Source organism: Rhineura floridana, chromosome 8 (assembly GCF_030035675.1).
Source record: "Rhineura floridana isolate rRhiFlo1 chromosome 8, rRhiFlo1.hap2, whole genome shotgun sequence".
Lineage (NCBI taxonomy): Eukaryota > Metazoa > Chordata > Lepidosauria > Squamata > Rhineuridae > Rhineura > Rhineura floridana.
The window spans coordinates 9,614,947-9,632,447 of record NC_084487.1 but is presented as its reverse complement, the minus strand read 5'-3'; the positions used below and the strand labels follow the sequence as shown (position 1 = coordinate 9,632,447).

The 17,501-nt window shown below is 44.6% G+C and overlaps 1 protein-coding gene across 1 annotated transcript; it reads right to left on the bottom strand.

Moving 5' to 3' along the window:
• Positions 1-9,066: 9,066 nt before the first annotated feature.
• Positions 9,067-12,843, bottom strand: LOC133363272 (endonuclease domain-containing 1 protein-like). Its single transcript, XM_061582662.1, has 2 exons — positions 12,559-12,843; positions 9,067-9,626 (listed from the first exon to the last, which is right to left on the bottom strand). The coding sequence occupies exons 1-2, from the start codon at positions 12,841-12,843 to the stop codon at positions 9,081-9,083; spliced, it is 831 nt and encodes a 276-aa protein (XP_061438646.1). The 3' UTR covers positions 9,067-9,080.
• Between the last annotated feature and the right edge of the window lie 4,658 nt (positions 12,844-17,501).

Below are 17,501 nucleotides of genomic sequence, written 5' to 3'. Positions count from 1 at the left end.
TCGTTATTTTTAACGAGTTACTTTTAATTCGTTACAATTTTAAATAACGAGTGGGTAATTCCATTACATTTGGCAAGTAACGGAACGAATAGTAATTTCCCTGCTTTTCAGCTTCAACTTTAACATTTCCACGTTAGGTTGGACATTACTTGGGGGCGGGAACAAGGGGAAGTCAGCTCCTGGCTGTGATTGGTTAACACAAGACATGTGCCTCACACTGATTGGACCTCTGCGCAGACTGTCTCTTCCCTTGTGATCTGTGTTAGGAGGCACGAGGGAAGAGATGAATAGGCAGGGGGAGCCTGCTAGTGTCTGACTCTGAGAGGAAAAAATGGACGCCGGAGGAAAAAGCCAGGGCAAGGACAACAACGGAGGAGAAGGCTGCAGCAGAATGGCGAAGAGCTGTGGAGGTGAGTGACGATGATTTGTGTGTGTGTGTGTGTGCCCCGGTGTGTGTGTTTTCGGCTGGAGTCTTTGGTTTTTTGGGGGGGGCTCCGGCTCTCTGGCTACCACCCCTTACTCTCTGGACTCTCCGCTTCAATTTAAAAAAAAATTAAGTTTCTAGGTGGTGTAATTCCCGAGATATACACCAAAACGTAAACGCCCCCTGCACAACTTTTTTTTAAACAGATCATGCTCTAGCTACAACTCCCATCAGCCCAATCCAGTGGCCATGCTGGCTGGGGCTGATGGGAGTTGTAGTTTAAAGTAACTTTTCAAAGCTCTGGCTGCAACCCCGCCCTTTCATGATTGTGAGTAAAGTGCAGACTTGTGTTTGTGTTGTAAATCTCTCTCCCTCCAACCCTATTTTTAAAGAAATTAGGCAGGGTTTATCACAGTTTTTATTATGTAGGAAACTAATACTCATTTTTTAAAAAAATGAATGAAGTTTATTTATTTATTTTTATTATTTTATTTATATCCCACCCTTCCTCCCAGTAGGAGCCCAGGGCAGCAAACAAAAGCACTAAAAACACTTTAAAAATCATAAAAACAGACTTTAAAATATATTAAAACAAAACATCTTTAAAAACATTTTTAAAAGCTTTAAAAACATTTTTTTAAGAAAAAGTTTAAAAACATATTAAAAAGCAATTTCAACACAGACGCAGACTGGGATAAGGTCTCAACTTAAAGGACTTGTTAAAAGAACAAGTTCCTTATCTTGAGGCTGCAGTTTTCCCTGGTTGAGTAAGCCCCATTGAATACATTGAGACTTGCTTCTGAGTAAACAAACATAGGATTGCACTATAAATATCTTTACAGGTTATATAAATAAACATATTTGATAGTCATGCTTATATAAATATTTTCATAGAATCATAGAATAGTAGAGTTGGAAGGGGCCTATAAGGCCATCAAGTCCAACCCCCTGCTCAATGCAGGAATCCAAATCAAAGCATTCCCGACAGATGGCTGTCCAGCTGCCTCTTGAATGCCTCCAGTGTCGGAGATCCCACTACCTCTCTAGTAATTAGTTCCATTGTTGTATGGCTCTAACAGTTAGGAAGCTTTTCCTGATGTCCAGTCGAAATCTGGCTTCTTGCAACTTGAGCCCATTATTCTGTGTCCTGCACTCTGGGATCATTGAGAAGAGATCCTGGCCCTCCTCTGTGTGGCAACCTTTCATGTACTTGAAGAGTGCTATCATATCTCCCCTCAGTCTTCTCTTCTCCAGGTTAAATATGCCCAGTTCCTTCAGTCTCTCCTCATAGGGCGTTGTTTCCAGTCCCCTGATCATCCTTGTTGCCCTCTTTTGAACCTGTTCCAGTTTGTCTGCATCCTTCTTGAAGTGCAGAGACCAGAACTGGACACAGCACTCAAGATGAGGCCTAACCAGTGCTGAATAGAGGGGAACTAATACTTCACATGATTTGGAAACTATACTTCTGTTAATGCAGCCTGATATAGCATTTGCCTTTTTTGCAGCCACATCACACTGTTGGCTCATATTCAGCTTGTGATCAACAACAATTCCAAGATCCTTCTTGCATGTCGTACTGCTGAGCCAAGTATCCCCCATCTTATAACTGTGCATTTGGTTTCTTTTTCCTAAGTGTAGAACTTTTACTTCCACCCAGTTTTGTCATGCTGTGTCCCTATAAGTATCCAATTGCATACTATGGTTGTACAATACTTCCTTTACATTTTAAGTATGCCTTGGGGTAGTCATGGTTCTCCATTGTTTTCATCCTGAGGGGCAGATAGGCTGAGAAATGGTGAGTAGCCCATGGTCACCCACTACACTTCATAGCTTATTTTCATTTTGAAAAATTAATTAAAACAATTTACATGCAGGCAAAATTTATTAAGCGGATTCACACAATATGTGTAAAGCACATCCAACTCGCATTTAAAGCGCATGACTTCCCCTAAAGAATTCTGGGAAGTGTCATTTCCCCCTCACAGTTATAGTTCTCACCACTCTTAACAAACTGCAGTTCCCATGATTCTGTGGTGGGATTCATGTGCTTCAAATGGGTGTTGAATGTGCTTTAAAGGAATGGTGTGGATCTGCCCTAGGTATGATGTTCATTCAAGAGTGAATTGAAAAGAACAATTTTAAAAGATACTTCTTACTCTTACTCATTTTTCAGACCTCTTTCTGAAGTAAAGGGTCAAATCTGTAAAAACATTTGGAGCAGCCACATTAAAAGATAAGGGCAGGGTATTCCAGGCAGGGGGTTGCCAACCCTGCTTGGATATGGATGTCTTTGCAGAAGAACCCTAGTCAAGGTTTACCAACAGCACAGTCCAAACTATATCTACTTAGAAGTCAGTCCTGTTGAGTTCTATGGGGCTTAATCCCTTAGTAAGTGTGTTTAGAATTGCAGCCTTCAGGAGCCTCCATCTTTACTCCCCAAAGCTCCCATCTAACATCTCCACAACACTAGGCTCCTTTGTCTCTGCTGTGGCCTTCTGGTGACTGCCCTAGCCTGAAGGCACTTAACCCTTCTTGCTGAAAGTAAGTAGGCTAGATTAAATGTTCCCTACCCAGGCTTATATATATAAAATATAAACGGCATTTTGTCAAAAGTATTTTTGTCTACATTTTATACCTCATCCTTGGTTTTCCAAGCCTGGCATGGAATGCTTCTCATACAGAATTAATTTGAAATGCTGCATATTTATTATCATAATCATCATATTCAAAATAAAAAATATATGTACCGCCTTCAAGTTGATTCCAACTTATGGTGACCCTATGAATAGGGTTTGCATGAGGCTGAGAGGCAGTGACTGGCCCAAGGTCACTCAGTGAGCTTCATGGCTATGTGGGGATTTGAACCCTAGTCTCATTTTGTTCTCACAACAACCCTGTGAGATAGTAGGTTAGACTGGCCCAGGCAGGGTTATTTAGTGAGCAAAAATGATGCAAATAGGATCTCTTTTAATTGTGCTATCGACCTGCTTACTTCCACTCTGACTGGGGCATCTTGCAGCATAGGGAAGAGATAGGGGCACATCACAGCTGAAGTTCACCCACATAGGAGCATTATCTCTTGTTTATTACAGAGACGCCTGTTGCAGGTTTTGCTGCTGAGAGCAGCAGTCAGTTAGTGCGGCCACTTGAGTCACAGCTTGTTGATCCTGAGGAGGCAAAACTAGAAAGTGAGGTTCAGAAAGGAGGCCCTGTGCACGAGGAGGAGGAGGGCATGAAGCAGTGCCAGTTGCCCACAGCCACATCTGCAGAACAGCAAGTACCATGGTTTGGCTTTGAGAAAGCTTGTACATTTGTGAGCCAGAGTGGGAAAAATGTTGTTGTACGATGCAATTACTGCCTTCCAAGGATCAAAAATCTGAGATCAGCTGTTTCCTCCTCATCCAATGTGAAGAAACATTTTGAGGTAAGCCTTTGTCATGCTGGTCCTCAAAGAGTGTCCATTGTCTATTTATGTTTAAATTGTGAAGTTCTTCTTCCATTTTTTCTTGGATTCATGCTTTGTTCTTCTTCCTCAGAGGGCACACCCTGAGAAGCTGAGAGCAATTGAAAAAGCAATAAAGGCAAGGAGACGTAGCCTTCCTGAACCAATGCATGACACCCCTCCTCCCAAAATGCTGAAGCAGCAGCAGACAACCCTTGAGAGGTGGGGATCTGGCAGGGATCTGCTTCTTCTGGCAGCCTGCGTACACCCTCGCTTCAAACTAGATCGGCTGGAATCGTGTCAGGCCACCACCCATACTAACAAGTAAGAACATTAGGGAAGCCCTTTGGGTGGATTACTCCAAGGGAAATGTTGTCTCAAGGGAGGCATCAGAGGGCTTAAGGTGGTAGGCAGGGACTGGGCCTTTTCTTCCTGGGGCTCCTCATCACAACCTTGGGTTGCTGCAGGTAATCCTTAAGGGTCTGCTGTGCTGCCCCATGAGTGTGGTGACTTGGTCACCTTCCTACCTTCCATGTCATCATCCACAGGCTCAGGCTGGACCCTGAACCAGGGGACATGACAAGCATCAGGAAATGAAGAGCAGATGATGGTTTCCTAACATATATGTGTTAACATATTCTCTCTCTTTCTTAGATACACAATGGAAGCCTTGTTGAAAGCTGAAATAAAGATGGGTGTACTTAATGAGGACAGTGATCAGTCTTCAGATAAAGACCAGGAAGGAGATGACTTAGAAGATGACTTCTTTAACTTTCTGCCCCAGGGCAAGAAGTCAGCAGTGGACACTGCTGAGGAGGAACTGGTGAGGTACCTGAGGTCTCCCAGCAGGGAAGTGTCATCACTCCATGGCTTTCCACGTGTGCTGCGGTGTTTTTTGCAGCACAACACAGGCATGCCTTCAAGCGCCGCAGTAGAACGCCTGTTCAGTACTGGTGGCAACGTAATGACTGTAAAAAGACATTCCTTGTCTGACATGCTCTTTGAGCATCTTGTTCTTTTGAGACATAACAGAAACATTATAAAAGCATTTCAAGTGTAAAATCTGATTTCAAGAGTTGGGGTATCTTCATTGCTTGGGGGGATGTGAGATTCTGTTATGCCATTATGTTAATCTTAAGGATAATTTTTTTTATTCTACTACCCCCTGTGTGTGTGTGTTTATTTTTAATATTGTTTTAGGCTTCTTAGATGTGCGGCAGCCAAGGCCAGCACCTTGTAGGAGTTTTTTAAAAAAAGTAACTGAAATGTAATTGTAGTGATTACTTTGGAGAAAAAGTAAAGTAATCAGTTACTTTCAGAGCAATTGCAATTGTAACGGTAATTACTACTTTTTGGGCCAAGCAATTGTAACTGTAATTTATTACTTTTTAAAAGTAATCTTCCAAGCTCTGCTATAAACATTGAGTCCTGCAACTTCCCCTGCATACATATTTCATTGCCTTTCTGCACAATGCATCTATTTCCCTCAAAAGACACTTTACAACCAAGTTGAGTTAATTTTCTCACTGAAAGAATATTACATTTTAAATTAGGAACTAAAAGTACATCTGTCAATATCGTTTTAAGATTATTCAACCTGATAGTGCCCCTGGCAATCGCGTCCCGTGTCGATCCATTGGCTAGATAAATCTTCTCTTGAACAGGCTTTGAAGTGTAAAACAAACTTGCGTCAGTAATCAGGCAATTTGACGGCCCGCTATCCAGAAGCCATTTAGAGCTAAGTGTTTTATTGTCCTCCTCAGTAATAAAGTTTACACTTGGTTTCTGCCATCCATAGTCCTTGTTTCTTCTTTTCTTACTCAAACAATGTCTTTGTATATGTCCCTGGGACCCACAAAAATAACATGTTTTATTTTCTTGCCTGTTTCTTGAATAATTCTGTTGTGCTGCTTCAGCCTCTTTAGACTCAGTCCTTTTACTCTCCTGTCTTCTGTTCCATTCCTGTTGCAGCTTTTGCTCTACAAAGTCCAAATTTAAAGTCCCATCAAGTAAAGTTTCCAAAGTTGTCACCAAATTGTCCCATTTTTGATCAAATGATGATAAAATGATATAAACCATTTGAATGTCACTGTGATTCACTCCTCTATCTTGAAGATCTGCAAACAATCGACGAAATTCAGCAAGATGCTCACCCATAGTCATTTCATCTGTAAAACACATCTGATAAAGTTTCCACGCTAAACACAGCCGGCTCCCTGCTGTTTGCTGCACATGATTGTCATGGCCCCGTCAGAGGACTCCTCAGATGAGGATGACTCGGGAGTAACAGCAGCAGACCCAGGAGCAGCAGACTCAGAAGGAGACATGGAGGAGCCTCCTGAGAATCCAGCTCCTTCTCCCCCTCAGCTGCAGAGCACCCCAGATACAGCAGAGGCCCTGCAGCCAGACACAGACAGTGCACAGGATACTCCCCCCTCACCTGCAGAACGTAGACAGCAGAAGGTCAGGCAGAAGAGGGGCAGGCCTGTCTCCTTAAGGACCAAACGCTGAGGGCTCACACCTGCTGTCAACCCTGCTCTTTATAAGGCACACCTTGGCTGCCGCTTGTTGCTGACTGCAACGTCAGGCGTGGCTTGTGTGTTCCTAGTTTCCTTGCAACCTCTTTTGGACTGACCCCTTGGCACTTGATCCCGGACCTCTACTGACCTCGCTTCTGGACTCCTGACTCGGCAAGTACGCTTCGGACAAGCCTGGCCCTTATCAGCTCCCCTCCTCCTAGACCTGGCAGATTTATGGCCAGACTGCCGGCTAAGGACTTTGCTTCCCTGCCAACCACCCAGGAATTCCAGCCCCCACCGGCACTGCTGACGCAGTGTAGAGCTGACAATGATCAGCCCTCAACTTTTCCCACATTTCATGTGCTGTCGGCTCATTCCTTACGTGTAGCAGTTGAGAATCAGACAGCCCTAGAGTAATAAATGCTTTCACTTTCTCGTCTCTCTTCGTCCACGCTGCTGAGGGAGCGGCCGGAGGGGGATTTTCCACCACGTCATATAAATCTTCTTTGACCAGAACTGCTTTCATTCTCCACTTCCAACTGGCATAATTAACGGCATTCAATCTTTCCATCGGCATCCCGGTAGACAGGTTTATCGCCATATTGCTCACTCTTTTACTTGCCTCTCTTTTGCTGCTTCCTTTCACTTCAGCAACGGATCAGAACAGCACCAGAACCTCCTGCTTTGGACCGTATGCTGGGCCCATAACCCGTGTTGCAGCGCGTGTTGGTACGGTCCAGAGAGGCGGTACTGAAGCAGGTTCGATCAGAAATAATACAGGCCAGGCAAAGTACGTTGTAAGAGTCTTTTACTGACATTAGGTTCTCAAACGCAGTCCTCCTTCCATACAACATTCCCCCACACCAGAGCTGCCGTGAGTCCTGTTCTTGTCAGAGCTGTTGCCCTTGCCAACCAGCTGCTGGCCTTGACAGATCTGGCATTCTCCCTTGCTCTGGTTAACCCTTTTACTTCAGGTTTCCTGAACCTCTTTCTGTGAGACACACAGATAGCACAACAGGCCAACAGTTCCCTGCTCAGGAGCATGTCTTTATCAACAAACAGGCCTTTTACTGATGTGAAAAGACAGTCTTTGTAGGCAAGAGAGCTGTGTGTATAATCATTGGAGCTTTTGTGTATGCAAGAAATTCCTGAATCGAAAAGTAAAGGAAACCCTGGCAGAGGGGAGATCTGGATCCACCGGGGCCCACAGACCTGGGTCATGCACTGTATTTGGGAAGGACTATCGCTCATGCTTTGGATGCGAAAGATCCGTGCTTCAGTCTGTTACATCTTTTAGGAAGAGTTGGGGAAAGATTCCTGCCAGAAAGCTGATCATAGTGGCCTCAGTGGACCGAAGGCCTGACTTGGTATAAGGTCGCTTCCCATGTTCCTCCGATGCACACACACAAATATTTCACCATTTAAAAATGCATGCAGGTTATTTAATCAGCTAAGATTTCATAAATTGGATGACAGCCCAGAGCAAAATGGCCACTGTAGCTGAGTGGCAGAGCATCTGCTTGGCATGCAGAAGGTCCCAGGTTCAATCCTCCAGGTAGGGCTGGGGAAGATTCCTCTCCAGAACCATGGACAGCTACTGCCAGTCAGTGTTAACAGACCAGAGGGAGCAATGGTCGACTCAGCATAAGGAGCTCCTTATGTTATGCTTGTCACACATCCTACATACCACTGGCTTTTGTCATCTACATTGGAAGCTAAAAATTGCCGGGAAAGAATACTGTTGAGAAGAGACAAACTACAACTTATGGTAGTTACAGGATTTGCACTTCAGGGCATGATTGCACGCATACGCTGTGGGAGGGCTAGGGATGGAAAGTTTTGGTTCTCTCGGTCTCTCCTTTGTCCAATCTTAAATTCAGTTCTCCACATTTCTGCAGCAATTTGCATTTTTTAAAAAAAAATCCTCATAAAATTATCCAGCATTTTAGTGTGAATTTCTCCTAATAAACATAGTTTTGTAGGCAGTTTTGACCTAACGCTCACATTTTTGCAAGCCATTTCTCCTAATATAATGCGTGTTTGTATGTTATTTCCATGGATATATTCATTTTTATGCACAGTTTGCCCTAACATATGCATTTTTGTAAACATCCTTCGGTTGCAGAAGTGCATCGCAAAAGATAAATAAGTGCAACCTTTGCAGGCTGGCTGTGTTCTGGTTCTCATGTGGTTTGAGAAAGTGCAAATTTGATAGATTTGGCTTGAAATGTGAACTGAATCAACATTCTCCCCCATTCCCAGTGAGGGCCCAAAACCAGATCAGAACCCTGTTATGGTGGTTAGGGGAGCTTTAACCCTTTCCTCACTGCTGTGGTCCAGATTCACATGGGCTCCCCCACACCTGCTATTGGAGTGAATGGGAGCTTTATCCTGATGTAAATAGTAGGCATGGAGCATGGGGCAATCTGGATTGGAAGCACAGTGGGGGCAAATGTCTGAAGCCCCCTTTACCCTCCACACTAGGCTCCTGACCTGGATCAGGGGTGGCAGGAACATGCTGAAATAATTTTCTTTGTGGAAGAAAAGCTCTTGCATTTAAGTGCAAACCTTGTGACTAATGTAACGGGAAAGTTGACTCTGGGGACTAACATAACATGTAGTTTGACTCTGGGCTCAGCAGGCACTTGGGAATCCACCAGATTCATGCAACATGTCTCAGTGTGTGGACAATGTTTTATTCCCGGGGACAGTCACTATCAAACAGAAAGATGTCATTCCGATTATACAACTCTGCAAGCTTTCTCTCGAGCTCCCCCAAAGTGAGAGTGAGCACCACGTTCTCATCATTCCTGGCAATAATGGCCCAAGATCTCAGGTGATTGTTGTCTATGACACAACAGGCTGCAGACCATACATGGCTGGGCTTGTTGACCCTCCCTTTGGCGATGAAGTTGTTTCCTGGCACCGCACCCACCACAGCAAATGTTTCCTTGCATCCCTCGGTCTTGCTTGCCATTGTTGATTGTTCATAGTTGTTCCAGGCCCCACCATTGAGGTTTATGTGTTGTGGCACAATGTTGGTCAAGGTGAATGTAGATGATTTGGCATCCAGGTCAGGCTGGTGGCTGTTGGGGTTCAGGTGGCCCCTGTTGAAACCGGAAAGGTTTTTGTAATCTCGCAAAACAGCCTGGCTGCCCTCAAGAGCTTCCTCATGGGCGCTATGTTTCTGCAGGAAGGTCCATTCCGTTTCCATGTCAGGTTGAAATGTCAAATCAATGAGCTTTAGAGAAAACAAGACAGAGACATGGGGTGAAACACAAATGAGAAGGGGATCAAATGAGAAGGGCCACTGGCACTGTCTTCATTATGCTGTCTCCACTTTCCCCATTGGCAGTGCTTTTTTGCTTTTTTCTAAACATTGGTTGGCGAACTGCATTGTAAAATTTGAAAAAGTGCAAATTGCAAATGATGGCTGTGTTTCAGTTCTCAGATTGTTTTGGAAAGGACAGATTTGATAGATTTGGCTTTAAATGAGAACTGAATTTAATCCTCCCCCCCAATCTCGGGGGGGGGAGAGAAATATGCTATATGCAAATATATGCAAAGGAATATTAGCCTTTATTTGTCAATTCTAATGGCACTTCCAGACTGTCCCTACATTCTGGTGGGGTTCAGTCACATACCAGCAAATTCAGATTTTACCATTAGAGTTGATTGGGAAGACTTGCACAGCAAACCCTCTTTCCCCAAAAGATCAGGCCTTTTGTGATTAGGAAAGGGACAGGAAAATGCAATGGAAAATGTGGAATAATACTTGCTTTGATGCCATGTGCATGGAGCACACCACACATTTAAAGCACATGGCTTCTTCCCTCAAAGAATCCTGGGAACTGTAGTTTACCCCTCACAGAGCTAAAATTCCCAACTCTCTTAACAAACTACAGTTTTGGGGGACGGAGAATGTGATTTAAATGCATTTTATATGTATGGTGTGTACGCAGCAGTCATCTAACCTCCCTGCAAACTAAACAGCATCAGTGCTCTTTAAATAGCCAACACCTCTAATCTCACTGCAAACAAAGTAGATGGATGCTCTGCCTCCCCAGCTGGAGGTGGTATGCTTCTGAATTAACCAATTGCTGGAAACCACAGGAGCAGGGAGTGCTCTTGCACTCAGTTTCTGCTTGGGGGCTCCCCATGGGCAACCAGTTGGCCACTGTGAGAACAGGATGAGGGACTAGATGGGTCATTGGCCTGATCCTGCAGGCTGTTCTTATGATGCTCAATAAACCTGTCATCTGGAAGTGCCCCAAGACTCTTGCCAGCTATTGCTGTAATTGTAAGGCAGCTCAAAAGTGGTAGTCAACTTGAAGGCACATAACAACAAGCCTTCAAGTTGATTACGACTTATGGTGACCCTATGAATCAGTGACCTCCAGTAGCATTTGTCATGAACCACCCTGTTCAGATTTTGTAAGGTCAGGTCTGTGGCTTCCTTTATGGAATCAATCCATCTCTTGTTTGGCCTTCTTTTTCTACTTCCTTCTGTTTTTCCCAGCATCATTGTCTTTTCTAGTGAATCATGTCTTCTCATTATGTGTCCAAAGTATAAGAACCTCAGTTTCATCATTTTAGCTCCTAGTGACAGTTCTGGTTTAATTTGTTCTAACATCCAATTATTTGTCTTTTTCACAGTCCATGGTATGCGCAAAGCTCTCCTCCAACACCACATTTGAAATGAGTTGATTTTTCTCTTATCCGCTTTTTTTGCTGTCCAACTTTCATATCCATACAATTTAGACTGCTTTAAAAAGGGATTAGACAAATCCATGGTGGGCAACGGTATCAATGGCTACTAGTCCAGGATGAGAGATAGCACGCCTTTGAATACTGGTTGCTGCTGGGAATCATACGCATGAGCCTGCTATCACCCTCATGTCCCATATGTGGGCATCACGGAGGCATCTGGTTCACCACTGCAGGGAACAGGCTGGCCTCTGTGGGAAACAGGCCTTGTGATCTGATCCAGCAAGGCTCATCTGTTCTGAAATCTGATAGGAAATCCATTGTAGTGAGTTTCTTGTACATCGCTTAGAAACGAATGTAATTCAGTGGCATAGAAATTGTCAAAATAAATCACACTAACATAATCATGTTAGCGTTCACATTATACTATCAAACAATTCTAGGAATAACAACAGAAACTAAAAGGATGCAACAAGCTGTTTTATCAAGTGGCCCATGACATGATTACCAATCCTTTGTCATTTCTGAATGTTTGCAGGAAGCCACTTTGGGCACAGCCTGCTGCGGAAATCAATCAATCCCCGCCACCACCCCTGCCTCAAACTATAGCCAGAATTTGGACACAGGGACTGCTAATCCCTCCCACCACTGATAAATACCAGAAGATTCTGGTATTTGATTCTGATCTCAGAAGAATCAGATACCAGAAGATATCAGAACAGACTTATTGACATCAGGCAGGCAGGCGCCTTTGCTGTGTTCCTTCTGGCACCTGCTTAAAGCTTTTCTGTTTAGGCAAGCCTTTCCAGACACACAGATGTTGATTTGTTTCAATTTTTTAGTTAGTAGCGGTTTTAATCATTTTAAATACATTTTAATTACTTGTTTTTAACGGTTTCATTGATCATTTTATTGTTTTTTTGTAAATCACTTACAGGTCTTTATGTTCCAGCAGTATATAAACTTTGTTAAATAAATAAAATGAATAAGATTCTAGCCATCAGTGAGGCAATGATGCCACACATTTTCTCAAGCAAGGTGCTTAGTATTCTGACTAGCTTGAGGCTCTTTCTCCGTTTTGGGAGGGCTGGGAAGAACAAGAGGTGAGCCAGCAACACCACTCAAGAGTGGAGCCACACCAGCTAGCCTTGTCTGTTAGGGCAGCTGGGGGAGAGATTTTGAACAATGGGAACCATTTTCAGCCATGACGGGAAGGGAAGGGCCATAGCTCAGTGGCAGAACACCTGCTTTGGATGTAGAAGGTCCCAGTTCCAGTCCCGAACACTTTGCAGGTAGGGCTGGGTCCTAGGAATGTCACCTGGAGAACCACTCAATGTCAACAATACTCAGCTTAAAAGGACCTGTGGTCTGGTGCAGCATAAGGCAACTTCTTTGTTCCTAATGTGTCTCACAGCTGTTGGTCCTTGCCTGATCAGAACCCTACAGTGCCCACCTTGTCCTCTTACCTGAGGTTCTACCGTCCACGTGCTTGGCCTCTTCGCCGTCCCAGGGTTGTAGATGTAGGCCGAGTACACCGGGATGCGATTGTCTCTGTCGTACAGGGTGGCGAAACGATACTGGTTTTTATAACGCTGGCAAATCCGAGCTGGGCATGGGGGCTCCAGCCCAATACTCGGAGGAGTTTCTCTGAAGAAGAACTGGGGGCAGGCATCTTTGAAAGAGGTCACCACCTCACCATGCCCAGGCACATTCTGCCAGGCCAAGCCTGCCAGGAGCAGGACCAGCAGCATCGTGTGAGCCTCTCAAGGCTGGCTGAGCTAGTGTATGGAGAGAGAGGCAACAGGGTACTGTCACGTCATGCTTGGGCAGGGGGAGTGTTTGGGGAGGGGGTCAGTTGGCCAGAGAAAGTGTTTTTGGGAGCTGCCAGGCTGTCACGAGATATAATCCTATGCCAGCAAATTCAGGTTGCACACTGAAAGCTGATTGGGAGGTCTTGTGCAACAACAAACCCACTTCCCCCAAGGATCAACTTATTGCAATGAGGGAAGGAATGGGGAAATGCACCGGAAAGGATGAGGTAAGCTCTCCACAAACAAATCCGAATGAATTCTCAACAAATAGTCAACACTGCCCAAACTCCCTGCCCCCCCCCCAAAAAAAACCCACCCAGGATGAATGCTCAATAAGCAGGTTATCTGGAAGCTCCCTTTATCCCTGATTTTCCCCAACAGCAATTGGGCATCAGGATGCAACATCACAGGGCATCTGCCAAGGCTTGTACCCAAGCAGGGGACCCACCATGACTCCCAGTGTCCCCCAGCCCTACTCCATCTTGCTGTTGCTTTCTGCCTGTTCACATTGCCCCTCCAAGTACATGAGTAGTGAGAAAAGGCAAGAGGGAGAAGCAGGATTTTCTGCCTGCCTTGCCCTCCCATTTCGCGTGGGATGTGTGTGAATTGGCGTGAAAGGGAGGTTGCAGGTAAATGGATGGCGGCATGAGTGGTGAAGAGGTGGGCCTGCTCAAGACATCTTGACTTCCCACAAACAAAACCCCTGGAGACAGCACTACAAAGATCCTGACTACATAATATTAACATTCATTGTGTCAAAAGTAGCCAGATGTAAGGCAGGCTCTCACAGCTGTGATTTCTAAGGGACAAATGGCATAAGGTGTAAAATGGATGGGTCAACATCCCTTGTAATGTATTAAATATATATATATATATATATTCCTCCCATACCAAAAAGCAGCTGGCCATTTTCATTGGGACTGCAGTGGGGGGTGATTAACTCCTCTCCTTGCATGCTATGGGGCAAGGCTGTAGCTCAGTGGTAGACCACCCGCTTTGCATGCAGAAGGTCCTAGGTTCGATCCCCGGCACATCCAAGGAGGGTTGGGAGTGTCCTCTGTCTGAAGCCTTGGAGAGCTGCTGCCACTCAGTGTAGGAAATACTGAGCTGAAAGGACCAGTGCTCTGACACAGCGTAAGGAGCTGCCTATGTTCTTACTTGGCTGTCTCAGTCCTGACTGAGCTCCTCATCAGCTTCGATTTACAGTAAAGAAAGATGTCATGTGATGTCAAACAAGTATTTTAATGTCACACGCAGAGCTTGGAAAAGTTACTTTTTTTAACTAAACTCCCATGAGCCCAATCCAGTGGCCATGCTGACTGGGGCTGATGGGAGTTGTAGTTCAAAAAGGTAACTTTTCCAAGCTCTGGTCACACGTGTAGTTTGGTCCTAAAACGTCCCCTGGAAGAGGCAGAGAAAGCTGGCCTGTAGAGCCACTGGCTGCCTTTCTCACTGCTTATCTTCTCCTCTAGCAGTTAATTGTCTCCAGGGGGCTGGAGGAGGAGGAAAGGGGGACAATCTTTACGCCACATCCACACCAGACATTTATTCCAATTTAAGCAGTCATGGCTTCCCCCAAAGAATTCTGGGAAGTATAGTTTGTGAAGGGTGCTGAGAGGTGCTAGGAGGCAGTTATTCCCCTCACAGAGCTCCAATTCTCATGATTCCTTTGTTCAAGTTCAAGTTTATTTGCATGGCTATAAGCTGTCGCAACATACATAAAACATCAACTCACATCATTACAACCAGCAGTATACATGGATGTCTGAAATAAACAAAGTATCAAAGAAACAAAAAAAGGACAACGCTATAATGCATTCAGTGAAAGCCCACTAACCACTAACCAGGTAATAGATTATGTATATATTATTGCCCCTTGGCGAGCTCCAATTCAGCAACACGTTTGGCCTAGAGTTTTTGGGCCGCTAAGGCAAAATGGGCAACCCTATATGTGACCACAAAGTCATTATCAGATATAAGAAAGGGAATAAGGTATGTTTTTTGCGAGGTTCCCTGATGTGTTAACAATTCACTTAAAAATTTGGTCCTAGGATGCAAATATAAGGGGCATTCCAGCAAATAATGGGGCAAGTCTTCCACCACAGATGATCCACAGATGCACCACCGTTGCTCTCAGGGTATCTGGTGGTAGCGTCCAAGCAGGACCGCGTTCGGCATCGTCTGAAATCTGAGTGCCGTAAAAGCTTGTCTCAGATGGACTGATATAGGATATGTCAAGTATCTCGCCCGCATGTGGTCGTGTTTAAATACACCAAACCACTTGGAGAATTTTGTGTTAGTAATTGCTAGTCTGTCCATCCATGAACAGTGCCCGTAAATTGCTTCCCGCAGCTTAATTCTATTGAATGGAGTTAGAGCCTGGTCTGAAATGTGATACTGCTGATGGACATTTGTAAGTCTAGAAGCCCAGATCTTGTCAGCAGAAGCTACATCATAACAAGCTTTCACAACTATCTTTGATGGTGACTTTGTTTTGGTTCCCCAGAATGTAAGTAGGGTACAATGGACCCGAGCCCTAACTGGGGGTAGGGCAACCTCAGCATGAAGAAGCTTCTCGGCCTTTTGGCTAAGATCGAGTGTAGCAGGATTTTCTGGTTAGAAGGGCTGACTGTTAAACTCCCGTGGCCACTGGAGCTCTGCCAGGGGAACAGGGGTCTCCTAATAACAACCAGCACTCTTCACAAACTACACTTCCCAGGATTCTTTATGGGAAGCCAGGACTGTTTAAAGTTGTCTGGTGTGGATGCGGCCTAGTGTGGATGGTCCCACATATTAAAGCACAAAGAGACAGGTAAGAGAAGTGGCAATAAACAACAGACTAGGAAAAGAAAATTAGCCACACCTGGAAGGGGAACGAGTTGATCTTGCCACTCAGCTGCGAAATCTCTTTGAAGCCGAATTTTAAAAAATACACACTCAAGCTGCTCCCACTCAGTTTTACAGCAAGAAGGGGACAGGGTTTGACAAGCGTCACCTGCCCGTTTTCAGAAGAGAGAGGTGGACATGCCCTGGAACTGGCAGAACAGGGAGTGTGTTTCTACCCTCATTCTCTGCGTGCTGATTCTTACATAGGCGAAATGTACCCATTAATGCAGATGAAGATATCATCAGGCTTGGGAGAATCCAAATGGTTGCCCAGGTGCAAAACATTATTTAGGCAAATAATATAATAATAATGGGGAGAGAGATGACTGAGCATGCTCACTGGGCACAGAATGCTGATTGATGGGGGGGAGAGAGAGGAAAACCGTGGGGTTGAAAGGGAATGGAATATCCAGATAAAGGATGTGGTGGGCTGGCTTAATAGAAGGGCTGCAGCTCAGTGGCAGAGCATCTGCTTTGCATGCAGAACATCCCACTTTCAATCCCTGGCCTCTCCAGGTTGGATTGGGAAAAGAATCTCATCTGAAACCAGTCAGTGCTGCCAGTCAGTGTAGACAATACTGAACCACCTTCTCAGTGGTGGCCCCCAACTTATGGAATGACTTACCTGACGAGGTGCACCTGGTGCCAACATTGTTTTCTTTCTGGCACCAAGTCAAGACTTTCCTCTTCTCCCAGGCATTTTAGCGTGTGGTTTTAAATTGTTTTTATTTATTTAAATTGTGTTTTTAAATGTTTGTGTGTGTTTTAAAATTAGTTTTTATTGTTTTTAATTGCTGTAAGCCGCCCAGAGAGCTTCAGCTATGGGGCGGTATATAAATGTAATAAATAAATAAACTAGATGGACCAATGGTCTGACTCAATATAAGGCAGCTTCTTATGTTCCTGTGCTTCTAATTCTGAAGAGGGGCACTCCACAGTGCAACATTTTGTTGCAGCATGTCCCACATATTCACTGCAAAGAGGGAAGTAAGAGAAGCGGCAATAAACAATAGACTAGGAAAAGAAAAGAAAAGGTCAGGTGGACTTTATCCCCTCCAGCCTTCGTTGCCTTTCTCTGAGAGGGCTTTCCGAATTCTCAACAGTCAGGGCCTGGCTCTCACCTGGCTGCTTTTCACCTGAGGATTGTAACACGTCGCCAAGATCTGTCCTGTGTGCCTTCTGTCCTCCCAAATCTGGGGTCCAAGGCCGCTCAAAGCAGCAGCTCCCTGGGTATCTCAACTGATGAATAGAAATGCATTTATGGATGTGACCAGATAGAAGACATAATTCATTACCTGTGGTATTTTCCCTTGTATGAGGATCCCAGAAGGAAATTCTTGTCATATTATATTCAGCTATACTCAGATAGACCAGCCCAGGAGCTGGCAGTGGAACTTTTAGCAGACAATTTTAAATAAGTAACAATCCCAGTCGCCAAATTTGCCCTGGCAGCCAAGAAGCTGTGGGCTAGCTATATTAAGAACTATGAAGTATAATTAGTTTTAAATTGGGTACAACCAGTCCTGCTGTTGTTTTCTTTGTATTGGGATGTTTTATTTATTTTACATTTTTTCTCTCTGTATTTTGCAAAGGTCTGCAGCTATATGCAATAAAGTTCAAAGTCATAGAGTCAACAGCTCCCTGCTTCAGGAGTCCAGACAGACATTTTGAGCAGGTTGGGCCGAATGCTTCAATGCCACTTTAACTAGTCT